The sequence below is a fragment of the Stenella coeruleoalba genome, assembly GCF_951394435.1.
Source record: "Stenella coeruleoalba genome assembly, chromosome: 3".
NCBI classification, from domain to species: Eukaryota; Metazoa; Chordata; class Mammalia; order Artiodactyla; family Delphinidae; genus Stenella; species Stenella coeruleoalba.
This window is the reverse complement of record NC_137148.1, coordinates 126,083,083-126,096,448: the sequence shown is the minus strand read 5'-3', so window position 1 is coordinate 126,096,448 and position 13,366 is coordinate 126,083,083. Positions and strand designations below refer to the sequence as shown.

Below are 13,366 nucleotides of genomic sequence, written 5' to 3'. Positions count from 1 at the left end.
GCCAAGGACAGAGAACGGAACGAAACCTGGGTGTGATCCCTCGCTGAAACCTCCAGGCCCCCCGCGGCCCTCACCAGGCCCTCACCATGCGTTGTCAGGCCTGGCCCCTCCGCCCCAGCTTCTTCCAGCTCTCCAACCCCCAAGTGCTTCCCCAGAGGTCCCTGCACCTGGGTCTCCCTGCTTGGAGGGCTCCCCAGCTCGCCCAGGCCTGGCTGCTTCTCCGGCCTCAGTGCTGCCTCCTCTGGGAGGCCACCCCGGCCCATCCTTTCTAAAGCAGGTCATCCCCCGGTTCCCTAGTTGGTGAGTACTTTAACTTCTGGTCTCCTTGTTTCATGGCTGACCCCCGCCTTGGGAACTCCACGAGGGCAGGGACCCTCCTTGTCTTCTTCCTGTTGTATCCTCAGTGTCCCACATGGACAGATGCTCAGCACCATCTGCTGGCTGAACGGCCACATGGATGCAGGTTGTTGGGTGCCGTGACCACAAGCCAGCCACCCACTCAGCACCCATGCTCCCAGGAAGCTCTTTTTGAGCTGTAGCTCGTGATGAGCCCCTCTGAGTGGAGGTGCCCAAGTCCTGCTGCCGCCTCCCCAGCTCTCCCTCCTCCTGCCTTCTCAGAAAAAACGGGCGGGCACAAGGGGTCAGGGAAACAAACCCTACAGCCCCGAGAGCAATGGACTGGGAGGCAGGAGCCCCGATTCTGACCCTGCCTGATCCTGGTCACATCTGGACCGTCTTGCTGAGGGCGTGGTGCTCAGTTTCATCATTTGAATGATGAGCCATTAACTCTCCCCTGCCCGGTTTTTAAGTTCCAGCAAGGACCAAATAAATAAAAATGCACTGAAATCCGTGAAGCCTGGGAAGAACGCTCATGGTCACTATGACAAATACTGACAATGGCAAACTTTTGTTCAAACCGGGAGAGAAAAAACAAACCAAAGGCCTGACATTGTTGAAAAAGCTGCTGAGGGACTCAGGGAGCAGGGCTGGCTCTGCCCGGGTGCCACGTGCCAGATCACGCAAGGCTAATTCGGATCAGGGCTGCGCCCAGGCCAGGAAAGGCTCTGGCTTCGAGGGGGCGGGTGAAAGCAACTGCGCTGCCACCCAGAAGCCCTGTGGGGAAGTGGGGGCAGACGAGGGAGCCCCGCAACCCTGCTAGCCCGCACAGCGACCCCCGGTCCGTCGGGTACCTGAGTGGCTGGCGTCTCCTGTTTCTTGCCTTCAGACACCCGACTGGTGTCCTCACTGCTGCCGGCCCCCACCACGCTGGCTCTGAGGGCTGCCCTGGGGTGGGCCGTGGGCACAGTTGCCACGCTGGTCCTAATGGCTGAGACGGAGCGGGAGGGGCTGCGTCAGGGCACAGGAGCCCGTGGCCTCCCCGGAGGAGCAACACCCAATCTCTCAGCCCATCCTGAGCGGTGCCCAGGGCCTTTGTGGTAGAAGCCCGTTAAATCCCCTCCCGAGCCTTCCAGGCAGGATCTGCCACTGTCTCCACATGACAGGGAGATGACACGACTGCTGTGGCTGTCACCCCAGGCCTCGTCCTCGCCACCTTCAGCCACCCCCCCGCCCCCGCCGCTGGCCAGGCCGCTCCTCCTGAGCAACAGGCAGAGCACTGGAGCCAAACGTGACTCTCCGCGCATGTAAAACAGTCTCTCTTGAGGACGGCCTTGGTCATGTGCAGAGGCTCGATTACACATGTTCACTGCAGCACTGTTCATGATAGCCAAACACCCCAAACAAAACGCTCAGCTTCCTCCAACGTGGTGCTGGCTAAGCAAACTGCAGGATCCCGCCCCGGTGACCACTCTGTAGCCAGCAGGCATCATGCTGTAAATATGTAACGTCACAACACACCAAGTAAGATTACTGAGCGTATGTACAGTGTGGTCTCACTAAAAACACATGGCGTTATCATAGGTTTTTGCAAAGTTAATAGTCGTAAAATGTTAACAGTAATTATTCTGGACAGTGGGATTCCAAGTGAGGTTTTTTCTTTTGTGCTAACCTGCATTTCTTAATTAGCCTACCAAGATCAGGTATTAATATCTTCATTAAAAAGTGTTCTAGTAATAATAATAGTAATTAACCATTTTCTTGCTATCACTGTTAGAATCACAGATTGTCAAAAGTCAAAGAAGGGCTTCCCTGGTGGCGCAGTGGTTGAGAGTCCGCCTGCCGATGCAGGGGGCACGGGTTCGTGCCCCGGTCCAGGAAGATCCCACATGCCGCGGAGTGGCTGGGCCCATGAGCCATGGCCGCTAAGCCTGTGTGTCTGGAGTCTGTGCTCCGCAACGGGAGAGGCCACAATAGTGAGAGGCCCGCGTACCGCAAAAAAAAAAAAAAAAAAAATCAAAGAAATCCCAGATCTGGTCCTGTCTCCAGGAATCCTTCCCTACATGTCTCTGTTTAGGGATTACCTAACCCCTCCCCTTTACATGCCACCAGGAACGGAAGGCTCACTACCTCACAGCCCTCTCCATGTTCAGTCAGTCAGTTGTTACAAAGCTCTTCCTTATACTACAAACCTGGTCCCTGCAGCTTCTAGCCTCTGGTCTGGGATCTACCCTTTGGAGCCAGCACAGAGAAGCCCCAGCAGCTACTTCTCCTGAGCCAGCCCAGTGGGGGTGTGTGTGCATGTGTGTGTGCACGCGGGTGTGTGTGTGTGTGTGTCTGGCAGTTGCAGCAGGGGAGTCAGCCCTGCACAGTGGGCCTGTGCTCACCAGGAGTCAAGCACTGCGTAGCGGGGATCACGTCCTCATCCTCACTCTCAGAGGAGCTCCTGGGTGTGCTCTCTGAGGCCTGGGCCTTCCTCGGGGTGCTTGTAGCCTGGGTTTGGGCGGGGGTAGCAGCTGGGCCAGCTGGACTACGATTAGGGTCGACAAAAATCAGAGGGGTTTTAATCACCTTGAAAAACAAAAACAAAACACACCCCCCCAGTGATTAAAGGCTTGGCCAGGGGAAGAGGAAGGGGAAGGTGGGTAGGGGAGGGTTTTATAAGGCAAGGGGTCCAGAGAGCTTGGGGTGGCTGGGCACAGTCAGAGGTCATTCTAGCTGCCCAGGGCACTCCCAGCTCACTCCCAGTCCACACACCCACTAAGACCCCGCACAGCACCTCACAGCTCACAGGAGCCCATCTGACCCTCACACAAACCCCTGAGGTCAGCAGCGTTAGCTCCACCATACAGATGGGAAAACCACAAGTCCAGAGAGGGGAGGAGAGCTGCCTAAGGTCACATGGCCCAACGGAAGCAGAGTCAGGGCCAGAACGTGCAATTCAGCTTCCCTCCTCTGGCTGACTTCAGAGACACCTGCCGCATGGGGCGCTCCCAGCAGCGCCCCCCTCAGTTGCCTGGTTGTTATACATGATTCACCCGGGGAGTTGTTCACAATCTAGTTGACCCATGCCCAAGAGTCTGATGCCACCTCCTGAGGGTGTGGCCAGGATGCAGCAACCCAACTACATCAGCCCAGTATCTTCAACAAATAAAGTACACAGGGAAAATCAACAGAGTAAGACCGAAGGGACCCAGTACAGTGTGTGGCTCTTACATGGACTCCTATCTGACCATGCCAGATATAGAAAACGTCATTCATGAGACAACTGGGGAAATGGGGACACTAACTAGGTGGGTCAACTTTTTAGAGATTGTGCTTAAAAAAAAAAAAAAGGGATTCAGTGGTGTTGGGGAAGTGAGTTGAAGGTTTGGATGAAACAAGCTTGGTCACAAGTTCAGAACTACCAAAGCTGGGGATGGCACTTGGGAGCTCTGTACACTGTTCTATCTGTGGGTATGCTTTGCATTTTCCAGTGAGACACTGAAACAAAGAGAAAGAAAGCAGGACCACCTGGTATTCTACAGATGCCTGGGAACCACAGCTCCAGTGAATATGCTCACTGCACAGGAGGGCATCTGGGGAGCCTACTTTCCAGTCCCCAAAGGTCAGGGCCGGTCTGGGTTCTGGCCCCAGCCCCACCCCCACGGGGAGAGGAGGGCAGCAGGCGGGAGCTGCTCACGGCCACGGTCTGAGACCCAGGTCTCTGCCCACCTCCTGAGCCTGACTCCACCTCCTCCCAGGGTGCTGCTGGAGAGGTAAAGTAAAAAGGAAAGCAGAAAGGGGCCCGCCCAAGGGGGGAAGCTCTGCTGGGCTTGGGCCCTTCCTACCCCTGCCAAACGGCCTCCCCCATGGCTGCTCGGATCTGCCACTTCCAGAGCCTTCCTTCCCACGTGATGAAAGAGAGAAGATGGAAAGTGGGAGAAGGCTTACAGTTGAGGGAGGGGGGATCTATATATATGTGAGAAGACAGAGGAACAGATTGTCGGGGATGAAGAGAGGCAGCAAGCCCACTGAGGCAAACAATAGTGTCTGGGATGTTAAAAGCAGCTCCGCAGCAGAAGCCTCCTCCCTGTTCCACCTGCCCACGCCCTGCACCCCTCCCTCCCCCGGGCTGGGGGCTGGGCAGGGGGCCTGGCTTTGGGGGCCGGGGCACGAGGGGGACCCTGGCTGAGCCCTGGACTGGGGAGGGTTCAGAAGGAGGGCTGTGCTGCCCAGGGGTATGTGGGATGCACTTCTGATCCCACCTCTGCCACGACCTCACCTTGTAGCCCAGCCCCTGAGCTTCGTGGGCCTCACTGTCCCACCTGCTGAAAGGGCTATTAGTAACCCCAGCCTGGGCTCACTCACCGGAGGGCCTCTGGTCTGCCCAGTACACACAGGGGTGACAAGGGCTTTCTTTCTGGGGTACGTCAGAAAAGACGCACTGGAAATGGAAGCAGCCCGAACATCTGGCTGGACACCCCGTGTAGGTGCTGCGCAGTGAGGGCCCAGAGGGAATGCAGGCGCTCCTTTCCTACTACAGGGTCTGACGCCTGTAGGACCAAACCCGGGGGCCTTCTAGAAGTCACAGCTGAGCGCATCACAAGAGTGCCCTCATTCCAGTCTGGGGCAGAGCAGGGGTCGGGTGGATTAGCCCAGGCTGCTGACTCCAAGGGACATGGCCATGAAGGTACCCGAGCTCTGGACGGTAGCACTTCTCCAAAGCCTCTCCCACAGCTGCCTGGGACTGTTTAGCAGATCCTGGGCCCACTCCACCCCAGGGAGATGAGAAATCCCACTCGCAGGGATGTGGTCTGGAGCCTCCACGGTTCACCAGCCCCCAGGGAATCTCACCCCAGGGGTTGAGAAGGCTGAAGCTCAGCGAGAGCAAGTGGCCCTACCCAGGGTGACCAGCAAACTGGTGTCAGAGACAGGGCTGGAAGCTAGTCCTCCAGGCACCAGACAGGAACTCCTTCCAGGACCAACCATGCTAAGCCTCTGATTTAACACCCTCATTTAGTTTCTTACAGGTCTCTTCTTTCTTTCTGACTCAACCTAAAACTCTGAAGGCAGGGCCTAGTCTTCTTAATTTGGTACTTACCCCAGATCCCAGCACAGACCCTGGCCTGGGGTTAATGCCAGCACAACAGGGCTGAGCCACGGACCACCCCCCAAGGTGCCCCTCAGAGCAAGGGGGCAGGCCCCATCCCCTGCATGGGGGGAGGCTGAGGCACAGTGAGGGGGCCTGGGAATGGACCACATCCCCTCTCTGCCTCCCAGCCTGGGGCTCTGCCCACCACCCTGGGATCAATCCCTTTCCCGCACGGACGGGCTAATAATAAAAACAGTGAAACTCGTCAACAGAGAAGTGCCTGATAAACGCATAATAACGATAATAATAATAATTAGTGAGCTTGGGATTAAGGAGATAAAAATGCCCCAGTTAGGAGGAGGCTGCAGCTTCCCCAGGCCGTGCCATCTTCCCTGAATCCTCCCGGGGAATGCACAAAGTGCTGACTTTTTTCTTTCCTCTTTTTTAATAGGGACTCCAGAATACTGAGGACTAACGTACCAATTAAATGGTTCAGTTTAAGCATGATGTTCATATTAATTGTGTTAGTCCACCCCCGCAGAGAAGGGCGAAGCGCCCCCCCCCCCAGCTGTTTCGATCCTACTCAGAGAAGGAGGCAGCCCCCAAAAGGCTCCAGAGAGCCAGAGGGCAGTGTCCAAGCCCTGCTTCCTTCCTGCCACGGAGAGGGGAGTGTCGGGGTAGTGCCAGAGAGCGGACAGCCTGGGTTCAAACACCAGGTCTGTCCCCTTGTTACAGCCCTGTGACACCAGGGCAGCTCACCCAACTTCTCTAGGCCTCATTCCTTCCTCCTCAAAATGGGAATAAAAGAAGCACCTAGGGCTTCCCTGGTGGCACAGTGGTTGAGAGCCCGCCTGCCGATGCAGGGGACACGGGTTCGTGCCCCGGTCCGGGAAGATCCCACATGCCGTGGAGCGGCTGGGCCCGTGAGCCATGGCCGCTGAGCCTGCGCGTCCAGAGCCTGTGCTCCACAACAGGAGAGGCCACAACAGTGAGAGGCCCGCGTACTGCAAAAACAAAAAACCCCCAAAAAACCAACAAGAAGCACCTATCCTCATAGGTCTGTTGTGGGGATTAAACAGAATAATGAAAGTATGGGGCCTAGCACAGTCCTTGGCACTCAGAAAGTGACCAATGGTAGATGGAGTTGCTCATGGTTATTTTTCTAATCTAGGCTATTAAGGAGAGAAAGGCAGTGAGCACCCCAGCACTGGGGGTGTGCAAATGGCATCTGACTCTACCGATGGACTGATTAGCACGTGGTACATCTAAGGGGAGCTGGTTGTTTTTTCAGCTGCACCGCGTGGCATGCGGAATTTCTCCGACCAGGGATGGAACCTGTGCCCCTTGCACTGGAAGCGCAGTCTTAACCACTGGACTGCCAGGCAAGTCCTTAAGGGGAGCTGGTTAAGGAGACCCACTGGTCTGGGGGTTGCGGGCTCCAGCATCTCCGAAGGGCCTGGCAGAAGCTTTTAGGAACTTGGGGCTAAAGGAGGACAAAGGGCAGTGCCAGCTGCACGTGAGGCCTGGGGTTCACACAGAAGCTCAGACACTTGCCAGGTGAAAGTGGGCCTCTGGAGTTGGGCAGACAAGGTGGGCTTGGTGCCGCCCTCAGGGGTAGAGTCAGGGGAGGACGGCCGGCAGCGTGTGAGGATGGGCCGCAGGTGTGTGAGTGCGGTCTGGGACCAGGCCTGTGGGATTCTGACAGGACCTGCAGAGAAGGCTCCCAGTTCCCAACAGGAAGCAGGGGTATCAGCGTCTGCCCCTTCCTTGGCTCCTTATGGGTCACAGGAGTCTGGGGAAATCACTTCAAGTTGTTGGGCCTTGACTCCTGATGCACCACCACGTGCCCTCCTGCCTTCACAGGCCCTCCCTGTCGGGCGGCACGCTGTGTACCTGTGCCAGCATGCAGAGCGGGGAAGCAGGACTGCCACCCTGCCTGTTCACAGCTGAAACAGCCGGGCCTCAGCATGGTTAAGGCAAGCCCGGGCCTTGGAGCTGGTGGGCGGGGCCGCCGGCTCTGACCCTACACCGTCTGGCCCTGCTGCCTTGGCTCTGCTGCCTGCCTCCCAGGGTTATTGTGAGGATGAACGTGTTAAAACAGAGGAAAGAGCTCAGGAAACTGGGAAGTGCTATTTAAGTGGGACAGATCTGCCCCCATGCCCGGGCCCACCTACCCAGCTCTGAGCCCGAGGGTCCTCAGAGACAATGCCTGGCCTACCTGTCTTGCTGGCAGCTCATCACTGCTGATTGAGGACACCTCTGCCTTCTTCTCCGGGGGCGCTGGGGCCAGGGTCTTGCTTCTGGCAGTTTTGGAGTTACCCTCCTTCTGACGGGACAAGCATATGGTGGGTGAGGGGGCATTTGTTAGCCAACGGGAAGCACAACTGAGAGGCCGGGGTGGGGAAACCACGGCCAGAGAGCAACGACCCTCAGTCTCCGGGGGAGATAGCATGACCCCCCTATATACACACGGGGGGCACAGCTGCTGGCCCGGCATGCCTCCCAGCTACTGGGAACACAGGTCTCCACTCTGTCTATCCTTCCTCCGGAGCTGACTCTGAACGTGAAAGGGATGTGTGAGTCAGACACAACTAAAACCCGAGGGCTGGCGTGCTGTTGGCCGGGCATCTGAATGAGAGGTGATAGTGGCCCGGGACGAAGTGGCAGGGGTGGGGCCAGGGGCCCCAGCACAGCTCACACCTGGCTGTCACAGCCCCAGCTACAAGCAGGAGTTGGCTGAGGGTGGTCCGAGCAGCTGTGATCCCCTCCTGCCCCCCTCCTCCCGGGCCAGGCGTAGACGAGGGGGGCGGGCTGGCTGGGAAGAGCCGTCAGGAGCCAGAGGATGACTCGGAGAGCAGTGATTAATCAGCAAGGCACTGCTGGTGACCAGCTCAGGGGAGCCCAGGCAGGTGCAGAGGGCAGCTCTGGGCCTCCCTACTGGTGCGAAGGCCCCTCTTTCACCACTCAGAAAAGCAGGACCCATGCTGCCTGAGCCTCCAATTTCTTAAGAAAAGCTGGAAGATCCTGATTTGTGTATTTCCCAATTTTTAAAATGAATCAACTACAATGCACACTGCAACAGCCACACCCCCATGGCTTCCTTGCTCACAGAACCCTGACTCTGTTCTGGGGGTCCCCACCACAGGCTTTGGAGAGGGTGGCTCCTTCTCCTAGCCAGTCACAGGAACTGCAGGCCTCTCATCAGTGAGTGACATTTTTGGGGGGTGGCAGGGGGCGGGCAGAGCACATGCTTTAGATCTGGTCAAGGAGACAAGGGGAGGGGAAGTCAACTGGGGGATTTCCTAGCTCTTTAGGAGATGCTGCAGCCCTGCTGTGACAATGAGGCACACGAGGCATAGAGACGGAAGAAATCTGAGTCACTGATGATGCCGAGCTGAAGGAACCACCTTTACAGACACCTTATTCTGAAACATTGTGCACTGAGATAACCAATCCCCTTAGCATCTAAGCGCTTGTGAAGTAGCTCTGTTTTCTCCTGCAGATTAGGATGTCCCGACTGATACAATAACCTGTTTATAACTTTACAGGGACTTCCCTGGTGGTGCAGTGGTTGGGAATCTGCCTGTCAATGCAGGGGACACGGGTTCGAGCCCTCGTCCAAGAGGATCTGACATGCCGTGGAGCAGCTAGGCCTGTGCACCACAACTACAGAGGCTGTGCTCTGGAGCCCACGAGCCACAACTGCTGAGGCCCGCGCACCTAGAGCCCGTGCTCCGCGATGGGAGAGGCCACCACAATAAGGAGCCCGCACACCGCGGCGAGGAGTGGCCCCCGCTCACTGCAACTAGAGAGAGCCCAAGCATAGCAACGAAGACCCAATGCAGCCCCCCCCCCAAAAAAAAAAAAATTAAAAAACAAACAAAAGAAACTTTACAAAAAGCACCACAGTCCAAAACGTGGCTGGGACCCTTGTGTCTTAGTCTGGCATTTAGGTCCCCATAAATGTTACTGGTAACAAGCAACTAGAAGTGACTATTGCCTACAGGACAGCTGGCCTTTGCTGAACCCACCTGACTTTACATCCCCCCTCCCTTTCCACACTCCCCTCCCCAACCTGGAGGGTCTCTCTCTACTTTTGTGTCTAGGGAACCCCAGGTCTTCCTCCAAGCTCAGCTCAATCATCTCATTTGGCCTCTCAGACACTTGTTTTCCCAGCACCATCAGAGCACAACCAGAATATTCTCCAATAATCCAGTCACCTTGTCTTGCCCTACAGACTATATGCTCCTTGAGGGCAGGGCCAACATGTTTCATCCTTTTGTCCCTATCAATAAGACAGCGTGTTCAGCAGTGGTCTGATGCACTGAAGGCAGAGAGGTTAGTGCTAGGAGCACTTACACTTCTTGGTGCTTGTTTACTCATGAAGAAAACAGAAATCTATGAGGGGCTGGAGCTCAGCGTGGAACAGGGATTTCCAGCTTCCCTTAAGAAATGGAAGATCAAGGGACTCCCCTCGTGGCGCAGTGGTTAAGAATCCACCTGACAATGCAGGGGACACGGGTTCGAGCCCTGGTCTGGGAAGATCCCACATGTCACGGAGCAACTAAGCCTGTGAGCCACAACTACTGAAGCCTGCGTGTGTAGAGCTCGTGCTCTGCAACAAGAGAACCCACCACAATGAGAAGCCCGCGCACCCCAACGAAGAGTAGCCCCCACTCTCCGCAACTAGAGAGAGTCCGCGTGCGCCCGGCAATGAAGACCCAATGCAGCCAAAAATAAATGAATAAATAAATTAATTAATTAAAAAAAAAAGAAATGGAAGATCTGGCCTTACAAAGGTCCATCTCCACCAGGTCATAACTGGCTGGAGCTGACAGGGACTGCTTTTCTAGATGAGACAAGGGCTCTCCAGTTTGTCCTAGTTGCCACCACTCCCTACTGTCTCTCCTGACACCAAGGCTCCATGTCAGTTGCCATCTATCACCCCTACCAGGCCTGAGCCTGTTGTTGCCATCACATGTCTGAGTCCTGGAGTTTGTCACCCTGAACTTCTTCTGTGCAAGCAGACAGAGGGAAAATGGTCAAGATAAAAGTCAGTTGCTCATTCCTTCCCTCTCCCCACTCCCCAGGCTTCATGTTAAGCTAGAAGAGCTCTCCTTGAGAGATACACATGCCTACAGGAGGTCCCAGGCCCAGGTGAGGGATGTGACTTCCTCCAGCTTCCCAGGGCCTCATGGTACCTGCATCACAGTCCAAGCCTCCTCATGGCCCTGTGACATCTTTGGGGGCTTGGCAGGAGTTGCTGGCCTAGCCTTCCATGGGGCTGGTGTGCCCACTCGTGCTATGGAGACCTTGGTAGATATGGGAGTGCACAGGACACCTTTCAGCAGGGAGGCCTTGGTTAGGGGGTTTTTACAGCAGGTTTCACCTAAGGAGACATGGGGTACAGCAGCTGGGGGAAAGGATCCTGGGGTCAGAGCCTTAATCTGGTCTTAATTCCTTCTTCACCTGGCCCTGAACCCACGTTCTGATGCAGGAGTAGGTGGCTCAGAGGCCTGGCACTGTAGCTGCTTCCTCGTGAGGCCTCACCTGGGCTGGGGGCACAGCTGCTGGCGTCTCCCCGTCACTGTCTGACTCCTCCTCGCTGCTGCTCTCTGAGTCCTCTTTCCGCTTCCCGGCCTGGGCGGCTGGGGCTCCTGCCTTCCCAGGGGGTGCTGGGGCAGCCCCTTTCCTGGGGGACCCCTTGGTGGAGGCTGAGGCAGTTCTGACCTGGGGGGTCTTCCCTGAGGGCTTCGCCTGGAGTGAGAGAAGCGGAGTCAGGGAAGGGCGACGGGAGACGGATGGGGCATGTGTAGCTGTGCTGTGGGCAGGTCCTGGCACAGAGGGGAAGCACAGGGCTGCTCTCTGCCCACCCGGGCCTCACCTGAGCGGGCGCCTCTCCCTCACTGTCCGACTCCTCCTCACTGCTCTCCGAGTCCTCCTGTGGGCCCCCGACCGGCCCCAGCTGGGCCTGGGCTGCTGCAGCCAGTGCCTTCCCCATAGCCGGCACAGATACCTGGCCCCTGCCAGAGACGGCACTGCTCTGGGGGGCTCTTGCTGGTGGCTTTACCTGAATCATGAGGAGGGAACAGTATTGGGGAAGGAAGAGGAAAGTACAGTTGCCCTTAAGTGAAGCCCCACCCAGGGCATGGCTGTGGGGAGATCACTCTCGCTTGTGCAGAACCCTTGTCCAGGCTGGGGCCACTGCTTGGCCTCCTCTACATCCCACCCTGGCACCTCTTTTGGCGCTGGTCCTACTTGCCTTGGCTGGGGACCCCACTTTGGCTTGAGCAGCTGCAGAAACCCCTTTTCCAGGAGCTGATGCTGCCCCTTTGGCTGAAGCCACTCTGGTGGCAGCTGGGTTGGCTTTGGTCTGAGTGGTTTTCACTGAGGTCTTCACCTGGAAGGAGAAAAGGGAATTACGGAAAGGAGGTGAGATGCAATAGAGCAGGTAGCCAAGAATGCCGATTCTGGAGTCAGATGCCTGAGTCTGGGTTCTGGCTCCTCCGGTAATAGCTGTGTGAACCTGGGCAAATCATTTGACCTCACTGGGCCTCAGTTTCCTCCTCTATAAAATGGGAATAAATGAGGCCTACCCATAGGGACGGTGAGGATTAAATGGGAGATTCCCAGTGTTTAACACAGTGCCTGGCACACAATAAGCACTCAAACTTATTACTGTGAGAACTTTTCTTACTGTTAGCTAAGTATAAGACTACCCAGAGCAAAGGTGTTTTCCAGGCTCCCTTTTAGCTAGGTGGCCATGTGATTAACTTCTGGCTAATGGATGTAAGTCAAGCATACATTTGACTTTCTTACACACGTAGGAAATGTGTCTTCTTCCTCTCTGCTGCCTGGAATGCTGAGGTAATAGCTGGAGCTCAAGCAGCCATCTTAGTCTATGAGATGCGAGCCAAGTACTCAGGATGGCAGAACAAAAAGGAAAACGACTGTTGTTTGAGGTTTTCTTCAGCTTATCCTAAACTAAACTGATATTCAAGGAACCCCCTAAAAGCCTGTCAGAGTCTATAAACAGAACTATAGACATAAGAGCAACAAAAAGCAAAATCCTTGATAAGAGTGTGAAAGCAAGCCTTGCTAATGTGAAATCGGATGAGGAATTTGGCATCATCTCAAGGCCCCTGTCTCCTTCAGAGATGTCATTTGAACAGTGATATGCCCTACAACCCAGCTTCCCTCATTCGCATGGGACCAAGTGAAATTATCAGTCATGAATTGAAGAAAGAAAACTCTCTAAAGCACGGACTATGTATGACTAAGGGTAAGGTGGTTAGCAGCACAGAACTCAAGTCATCCAGAGGAGAGTAATGTTTTTTACATAGACTTACAAAAACAAAACAAAAGATACCAAGTCTAAGTTGACCTAACAAGTCTTAAAAGTTTAAAAGGACTGAAATCATACAAAATATATTCTCCAGCCACACAGGATTAAATCAGAAATCAACAACAAAAAGAAATCTGTACAATTCCATATATTTAGAAGTTAAGCCACTTCTTAATAATACATTCAAAGAATAAAAATTTAAAAATACAACATTTCGGGCTTCCCTGGTGGTGCAGTGGTTGAGAGTCTGCCTGCCGATGCAGGGGACACAGGTTTGTGCCGCGGTCCGGGAAGATCCCACATGCCGCGGAGCGGCTGGGCCCGTGAGCCATGGCCGCTGAGCCTGCACGTCCGGAGCCTATGCTCCGCAACGGGAGAGGCCACAACAGTGAGAGGCCCGCATACCGCAAAAAAAAAAAAACATTTCAAAATTCATGAGACAAAGTTAATGCAGTCCTCAGACGGAAATTTATAGCTTTATATGTTTACATTAGAAAGAAAGAGATACAATCAAAAATCTAAGATTCCAGGGACTTCCCTGGTGGTGCAGTGGTTAAGAATCCACCTGCCAATGCAGGGGACATGGGTTCGAGCCCTGGTCTGAGAAGATC

At 55.2% G+C, this 13,366-nt stretch overlaps 1 protein-coding gene across 5 annotated transcripts in view; it reads right to left on the bottom strand.

Moving 5' to 3' along the window:
- Positions 1–13,366, bottom strand: part of TCOF1 (treacle ribosome biogenesis factor 1) — a gene marked incomplete at its 3' end in the record, with an annotated part of 39,317 nt that overhangs the window by 7,571 nt on the left and 18,380 nt on the right. For all 5 annotated transcript variants that reach the window (XM_079916678.1, XM_079916679.1, XM_079916680.1 and 2 more), the window contains exons 14-19: positions 11,673–11,810; positions 11,295–11,480; positions 10,961–11,167; positions 7,629–7,736; positions 2,724–2,907; positions 1,191–1,327 (exon numbers count right to left, since the gene is read on the bottom strand). In XM_079916678.1, coding sequence (XP_079772804.1) covers positions 1,191–1,327; positions 2,724–2,907; positions 7,629–7,736; positions 10,961–11,167; positions 11,295–11,480; positions 11,673–11,810 — 960 coding nt within the window. The remainder of the gene's footprint in view (positions 1–1,190; positions 1,328–2,723; positions 2,908–7,628; positions 7,737–10,960; positions 11,168–11,294; positions 11,481–11,672; positions 11,811–13,366) is intronic.